General features: G+C 59.9%; 1 protein-coding gene across 1 annotated transcript in view; it reads right to left on the bottom strand.

Annotated features, from left to right (window-relative positions):
- Positions 1-202: 202 nt before the first annotated feature.
- Positions 203-7,979, bottom strand: part of SND1 (staphylococcal nuclease and tudor domain containing 1) — a 417,706-nt gene continuing 409,929 nt past the window's right edge. The window contains exons 19-24 of the mRNA XM_079932265.1: positions 5,642-5,765; positions 4,672-4,741; positions 3,526-3,639; positions 2,553-2,756; positions 916-960; positions 203-808 (exon numbers count right to left, since the gene is read on the bottom strand). Coding sequence (XP_079788391.1) covers positions 743-808; positions 916-960; positions 2,553-2,756; positions 3,526-3,639; positions 4,672-4,741; positions 5,642-5,765 — 623 coding nt within the window. The 3' untranslated portion in view covers positions 203-742. The remainder of the gene's footprint in view (positions 809-915; positions 961-2,552; positions 2,757-3,525; positions 3,640-4,671; positions 4,742-5,641; positions 5,766-7,979) is intronic.

Below are 7,979 nucleotides of genomic sequence, written 5' to 3'. Positions count from 1 at the left end.
ATGGTGTCAGGTACGCCCACCAGGCCCCAGGAGTTGCTTGGAGCTCTGAAGGCCTGCCCTGCTTCCCACGACTGGCTATGTTTCTAGGGGGTGTGGCCAGGCATATGGACTAGACCTCAGGGGTCATTCAAGTGCCCAGATCTCCTGCTGCCTGGGGCTGACGAAACCCTGGGCTCTGGCCTCCACCATGACCAATAAGGGCTGCAGACAGCATGTACTATTTTATTGGGCCTCAAAAGCTTTAAATACAGAAATGGGGAGGGCTGGCAAAGGGGCAGACGTGGACACGCTGGCATTTGAGAATGGACGTATCAGAGAAATCACATAATCAACAGCTGGACAGAGAGCTGGGGAAAAGGGGAGTCTGGGATAGAAGTGGGGTGCCAGCTGGCCTTGGCTGCCAGGATCATGCCCTCCATAGGACAAAGTCTTTCATGTTTCTTCCTGATCTGAGGACAAGTTTTAGAAAACAAACCCCTAAAGAGAAACAAAACCAGCTGGGAGAGACAGCGGCTGGCAGTGCCTGTCCTCACAGAAGACAGTGGCCTGTCCCCTGAAAGCCTTGGGCTCCCCCACCCCCCGTCCCCAGCCCAGATGCCACCCTACAAGACATTCCCATACACTGAAGCAAAGCTGGACCCAATCTATGCCCCCCATTTGAGGTCTGGAGCTGAAAACCCCCTCCCGGCAGAGGAAGAGGTACTGGCGTGAGCGGTGATGGGGGCCAGACCCGATTCCCTCCTTAGCGGCTGTAGCCAAACTCATCTGCGTCATCGGCTCGGAAGTCTCCGTAGCGCCACAGGTTCAGCTGCGAGGAAACAGAAAATGGCTCTTCAGGGAGGTGGGACCTGCTGGGACCCAAACGGCCAAGCCCCTCTCTCAGCACCCTCGGGGGCTCCTGAGGCAAAAACTCACCCTGGCGCTCTTGGCCGACTCCTGGGCGTTCAGGTATTCTGTGATCTGGCGGGACAAGAGGACAAAGGGGTGGCCAGGGTGAGGCCCAGGTCACATCACTCCCCTGCTCCTCGGGTCCCTCCACGTAAAATCCAAGTGCAGAGTCACAGTCTCCTAGCTGTTTCTCGACTCTCCATGCTGGCTGTTTCACCCGTCTGAAACACGCTTCCCCTTCCTGTCCACCTGGCTACCTATCCTGCCCCTTCACGTCTGTGGTCAAGTATCGCCTTCTTAAGGAGGCCTCCAATGACCCCATTTAAAATCACCACCACTCCCTCCGACATACTCCTGAGACCCTTTCTTTACTTCTACTTTCCCTTTTTCCATTGCACTTATCGTCTAACATTTAATTTTGTTGACTTATTGTATTTATTTTCCTTTTTGTCTCCTCATGCTTGAATGTAAGCTCCATGGAATGTTGTCTCTTGTTCACTGAGATCTGTCGGTCCTCAGTAAACATTTACTGAAAGAATGAGTAAGTGAACGAACGAACACATTAGGTGTTTCTAGACACCAGCGACGTTATGGGTAGCTTCATAGGGCGGACACTGGGAGCTCCAATTTTATAGGGAAACTTAAGCTAACTCCTAGGAGTGACCTAGGAAACTGGGGGGAAGACTAGGGTCAGGCCCCTCCTGTCCAGATGAGGCACAGAAGTGACTCACACTGAGGTCTTCTTCCAAATGAGTTAATCAACTTGCAGAACCAGAGCCATGGATCCACAAACCACCAATCATTATGCGGGGAGAGAGGAAAGGCAAAAGACGGGGGAGAAGGGGAAGCAAGGCCACAGTGGAGAGAGAAGAACACTGGTTTCAACCCTGCCGCTCGTGTCCCTCCACTCAGGAGTGCGGGGGAGCCGGGCGCTGCAGAAGGGCACGAGCTTCCCACCGGCCTGGCCCGTCCCTCGAGGCTGGCGTGTCGTGGGGAGAGGCTGGGGGAAACTGGGATGAGAACGGGGCCGAGCGGGAGAGGCCTGGTCCTCGTGATCAACAAATGAGCAGTACAAGGAGGTTTCCCGGGTGTCAGCCCCCGATCCTCGTGGCCCACCCTATCGAGCAGCCGGGCTGTCTGTGCTCTCCTCACGTCATGAATGGGAGACTCAGGCTTCCAAAGGCTGATCTCTGGGGCCAGATGTCTCAGGAGCGAGGGAGGTGGGGCCCAGGCCCGGCTCTAAGCCCTGCGCCTCTCCAAACAGGCTGGAGGGGTGTCGTGGCAGAGTGGCGCTGAGTGCTGGGAGCTGGTTATGGACTGCGAGAGGAGCAGGTGAGGACGGGAGACAGCACAACAGGCTGTGACCTTCTCCACGCCACCCCTGGCAGAGCTTCCCAGCCTGCCACCGGGGGTGCGGGCAAAGGCAAACTTTCCGCTCCAGTTTGCAGCTGTGTTTTCAGCCGAACCAGCAGCCAATTAATTTGGGATGTAATTAGCTTTTAAAATTTAAACCCCAACGAACCCAAATCCATTATCTTTCCCCAACAGGAGCAGCAAGACGGTGGGTGCCCCACTCCCCCTCTGGCTCCCGGTGCAGTCCCCTCCCAGTCCCCCCATGACAGCGGTGGGAGGCACGAGGGACACCCCACATCCGCAGCACGTACCACCTTCTGGAACTGTTTCTCCTTGCGCACCTCCACCATGACCAATCCCTCCTTCACCAAGCCCAGCCCCACGTCCCCCTTGGAGTCGGCAAACTGCAAGGTGACGTGGGGACAGCCGGCGCTCAGGTGCTCCACGTTGAGCAGGCACTGCGTGTTCTGGATGTCCCGCACCACGCTGTCCACGGCGTCTGTTCGAGCATCCTCCTGCGGCAGGGACACAGCCGGGTCAGCGTGAGAGGCGAGCGCCAGCCACGAGCCGTGAGGGCCCAGGTCCTGTTCACGGACTTCAAGGACGTCTGCCCAGCACGTGCCGGCATCACCTCACTCCCGGCTTAGACCCCAGCGAGGGAGGAAACAGGCTCTGGACGTGGAGGGCCCCCTTTCCCACAGCCCCTCCCGACTACAACACGAAGAATAACCTCCCTGCCCAGGCAGACAGGGCCCGACATCTCCTGCTGCTGCCCGCAGGGCCCCCAACACCCGGCTGCGGTTGCTGGACCAGTCTTCGCCCAACGTGCCCTGGCCCACCAGGCCCCCCGTTTCTCAAGAGCCAGCTCAGAGGCTCTGACGCCACCGTCCCTCAACCTCCTTGGCCACACCTCTCTCCCCCGTGACTAACAGACCGTCACCATTGTTTCTACTCCTCCCATCAGCCAGTGGGACCTCAGTGGAGGATTTCCGGCAGAGGTGTGACACGCTCAGAGCCGTTTGGGGGCAGTTACTCCTGGCGGCATCGTCTGAGCCTGGAAGGAGCGCTGGGAGACCACCGCAGCCGAGAGCCCAAGACGCTAGAGACAGTGGCCACTAACCAGGGACGCGCCGGGGGCTCAGCCCCGTGAGAGGGGGCCAGGGTGAGGGAGGGGTGGGATCGGGACGGGGCTGGGCTTCTTCGTGCAGATACGTGCTGGGACTGCGGCAGCGTCTGAGCGCCATGGCACAGTCCCCGCTGGGGAAGGCAGGCGTGGAGACTCACGTCTTGGGGCACCTGGATGAAGGCGAAGGCGTACTCCGTGGCTTGAGCCGGCAGCACGCGAGTGCTGAAGGCGGGTGGCAGGGTGCCCAAGCGGGAGGACGGCAGGATCTCTCTCTGCAGAGGACACACCAGGCCGCAGCATCACACACTCGGAGCTCCCTTGCTCTCGGGGGACAACGCGCACGGCCAGGCCCCTAGGGATTCGAACTCAGCGCCTCCATCCCCCACCCCATCCCCCAGGGCTCATTTCCGAGTAGCCACATACACGGACCCGCCCAGTCCGCGAAGCCTGGGAGGTGGGAAGCTGGGCCTGGTGGTGGCACACCCGGTGGCTCCTACTGCATACCCAACCTGGTAGCTCAACTCTCATCACTGTCTCCACTTTTCCCCAACACCTTTCCTCTGTGACATGGGCTCCCTGACCCCTTTCCCACAGGCTGGGTGGGGGCCCTGGCTGGAAGAGCGCTCCAAGACGAGGGTCCAGGCAGCACCCCACCTGCTAGTGGTTCTGGCTCAGGTGTGTGGGGCAACCCCAGCCTGGCAAGACCCCTTCCTCTGTGTATTGCTGGGTGGTAAGGTGGGAGCGTGGCCCAGCCCTGGGCTTTCTATTAACGGCCCTTCCACACTAGTCCTCAGGAGCGGCGCGGCTCTGAACGACAGCGTTCTCTCCTGCTTACTGCTGGGAGGCTCCCAGGCCCAGCCCAAGGGACATTTCTCCCAGGGTTACCAGCCCCTTCCCAGCAAGCCTGGGTTTGGGATGTGCTGGGGATCAGCACACAAGGACCCAGCTGAGCACGTGGACCAGGGGCCTCCAGGGACCCACTCTTCAGAGACGTTGGGCAGAAGAGGAACCGGGGCTGGGGCTGGGGTCTGGACAGAGGACCACTCAGTGCTCACAGGCCTCGGACCAGAGATGCCAGTTTTGCCCAGTCACTCAGGGGTCACAGGCCTGTTAGAGGAACAGCAGAGAGGCCCACACCCTCACCATCCTGTCAGGGAGGGAGGGAGGGAGGGAGTCTAAGGCTCAGAGGGACCTTGGGGAGAGCAGATGGACTTGACCTAGGGGCCTGCTGTGTGGAAGGGTCCCTGGCGGCACTGGGGGCCCCTGCCTTGCGTACTCGTCCACCTCCGGGCCCCCACACTCACGTTGCCGTAGTCGATGTAGAAGACGTGTACTTTGGCAGGAGACTCGACTTTCTCCACTCGGGCGCGGTACCTGCAATGGCATCGCGGGCAGAACTCAAGGGACAGCCCTGAGGAGGCTGGTCTCCCTGGAGCGCCAGCGATGGCAGGGCAGGGGCCACAGCATTTCCCTGCCCAGGTCTCAGAGTGAACACCCATGGGTGCCACAAAGGGCAGTTCTCGGACTCCACAGCTCGGGTGCTCTGGCCACCCTTTAATGGAATCAGAGCATAGCTGGGGGCAGAGGAGGGAGAGGGCAGCGTGTGGAGCAGATTCATGTGTCCTTGGGGCACAAAGCGACAAGACTAATGACTAGATTGATGCCTGCTGTTTAAACCCAGCGCACTACCAGCAGCTGCAATCAGCCGGCGGATCTGCCTGGGAGGCCACAGCGGGGAACGCATCCACATCACCTCGTCACCCTGGGAAGGCCATGGGCCCCACGCTTGGTAGATCAGACATAAGTGACCTTCCTGCAGCCTGTGAGCGCTGCCGCTCACGTCCCAGGCAGCTGGGGTGGAGGGTGGCGGCTGGTCCGGGCTCACTGAGGACCAGCCTCCACCCTCACCTCACCCCCCAGCCCCACCCTGACGTCATTTTTCCTGCGTGGGGTGAGGGGGGTGCTGGAGAGCTCCAGCCAGCCAGGGCTCCCCCAAAGGAGTAGGCCAGGAGAGAGAAGGAGGGACCCTTCTTTATGCCAGAGGCTGACTGCAGAAAAACCACGGGTTAAAGCGCAGGCCGCAAACGGGCTGTGGGCCACAAAGAGGGCCGCTCCGGGGAGCAGCCCAGGTGAAGAACAAGCACCCGGTGGAAGCGGCCACCACGGCAAATGCCTGAGGTCTGGCTAGTGGCTCTGCAGGCCTGGGCCCTGGGGACAGAACTGCTGCTGCTCCTACTTCAGACTCTTTGCCCTGCTCGGGTCCAGGTGGCCTACCATTCTCCGTCTACAAATTTGGCAATGCAGAATTCGCCCCGGCGGGGGGCATAGGAGCCCTCGACGGGAGGGTGGCTGGAGATGTCATTGCGCATGTTCTCCATCAGCTTCTCCAACTGGGTGCCTGTGGGGAGGTACAGGGAGTGAGACCTGGGTGCCATGTGCCTTGGAGTATCATCTCTAGATGGGGCTGGGGAGTGGGCAGGGTGTGGAATGCTGTAGGGTGCCCGTGGCACTGGCTTGCCCCCGTCCCACAGGGAAGTCCTCTTTGGTCCCTGGTCGAGGAGGTTTCACAGTATCTTGCTGACACTTCAGGCCTTAGAGGCAGCCAGTCTCCCAGTCTCGGCTCTCCAATCTACTGGCCATGGCCAGAGACGCCCTAGGGAACGTTCCTGGGCTCTGGTTTAGGAGGTAGAGGAAATGAGTGGACACTAAGCAAGGCCAAGGCCAACCAGCCTTCTCCATTCCTACCAGGGCGGGCCCTGGCCTGGGCGACAGAGGCGGTGACGGACAGCAGCCACTCTCTGCAACGTCTCCTGGGGGCAAAAGTGGAGCTGAAGGATGGGCCCCATACGACCCCGGACAAGGAAAGGGCCTCAGAATCTGCGCCGGGCAAGGTGGGGAACAATTCTGGCAGCACGGCCCGGTCTCAGTCTCTTCAAATGTGGACACTCTGACCTGACGCGCCCCGTGAGACACATGCTGAACTGAACCTCCAAGTGCTGCCAGGCTGGGTTCCCACCCTCCCACGCCAACTCACTGCCCTCCTCATTTGGGGGGAGGGAGACCCCTTCCCTGCCTTGTCTTTCCCGAACCACTGCCCCTGGGTCATCGGTCCCTGCTGCTGGTCTGTTTTTCACTGGGTGTGGCAACCCCCAAGGTCTTCTCAGTGCCCTCCCCTGGCTCCTTCCTGCCACAGCCCCTCACCCCTACTCTGCTGAGCATCAGCCCCCAGTGGCGTCTCCTTTGTGTCCCTCTGGGCCCGACTCAAGCTCTCAGCAGGCCCTTTGCTCCCCCTTCCCTCTCTGAGGCGAGGGCGGCTGGTAGTGGGGAAGGACTCGCCCCCCCATCCTCAGGGCCCCCGGCCACTCTGTTACAGGGGCCTGACACATGACGGCCGTTGGTACGCTTGTCACAGGGGGCCTTATCCATTCCCTGTCTGGTTTATGTTTCTGCCACTACACTGGGAGCTCCTTCGTGGCACAGACCATAGCTCACTCGGTTCTGCTTACTCTCAAGAGACCCAGTAAAGCCCCGGCTGTGCAGGGTGCCTGATGACTGCAGTGCTGAAGAGGGGCCCGCAGGCGTTTACCCTGTCCACACTCTCGGGTCCCGATGCCGGTGTTCACAGGACGGTTTCAGGGACTTTTCAGAAGGCGCTGCCCTCCCCCCAGCCCGGCAATAAACCCTCCGTTCTCCTGCGCCTGCGTTCCTCGCCCAGACAGTAAAATTTCAGGGACTAAGAAGCTACCTCTACACAGACAAGGTCCTGCCATACTTGGTCTATTTTTATTATTATTATTATACTTTGCTCCAAGGCAACAGTTCTGCGAACAGGCAAAGCCCTCTGGGAAGTCCTTACACAGAGCCCGGTTGGTCATTTAGAGCCAATGGCAACGTGTTCATCATTTCACCAGATCCTTCCCGAAGGCAGGCTTTAATTAAGAGAAGGGAAACAGGGCCAGAGGACGTCCCTGCCTCCAAGAAGGGTAAAAGGTTTCAGGAGAGGGAGGCTGTGTACGCTGAGGTTCATTTCCACGGATCTGATGGAAGGCAGGGTTTTCTCTGGAGCCTACACCTAGCCAGATGGCGTGCCACACAGCACCTCACTCGCTCCTCCAATCTTCCAACAATACACGGTTTCCCCCAAGTTCTCCTTCTCTCCCTGTTATCTGCCTTGGCTACCACTCAGTGCAGTCCTGGCTTCCGAGAGCAATCAGAGACAGGCAGGCAGGGTACAGAGCTGGCACGGGAAGCCTCTGAGATCACAGCCAGTAGGCGGGCAAAGGCCTTGAGCCCTCAAGCTCTGTCTCCTGGAGACTCCGGGGCCTGTTCTTACTCAAGGCAGGTCTACCCAGCAGGACCCAGAGGCCAGGTGGAGCCTGCCTGGGAGCCGGGGTACCCTGGGCAGGGTCTTCTTTGAGTTCCCTTTCCCCAAGCTCTCCAAGGGCCATTCTCGCTGGCTTCTGTGCTTAGGAATAGCTCTCCTACCTACCTGGGCCACCACCCAGCCTGGAGGCCCCCTCCCGGCTTCAGTCCCAAGGCAATGGCTGGGCCCCCTCTCACCAGGACTACAGCTGGCCACAAGAGAACTGAATCCTTCGGGCTCATCATTTCC

This window comes from Stenella coeruleoalba (assembly GCF_951394435.1).
Source record: "Stenella coeruleoalba genome assembly, chromosome: 9".
Taxonomy (NCBI): Eukaryota; Metazoa; Chordata; class Mammalia; order Artiodactyla; family Delphinidae; genus Stenella; species Stenella coeruleoalba.
This window is presented reverse-complemented; position numbering and strand designations above follow the sequence as displayed.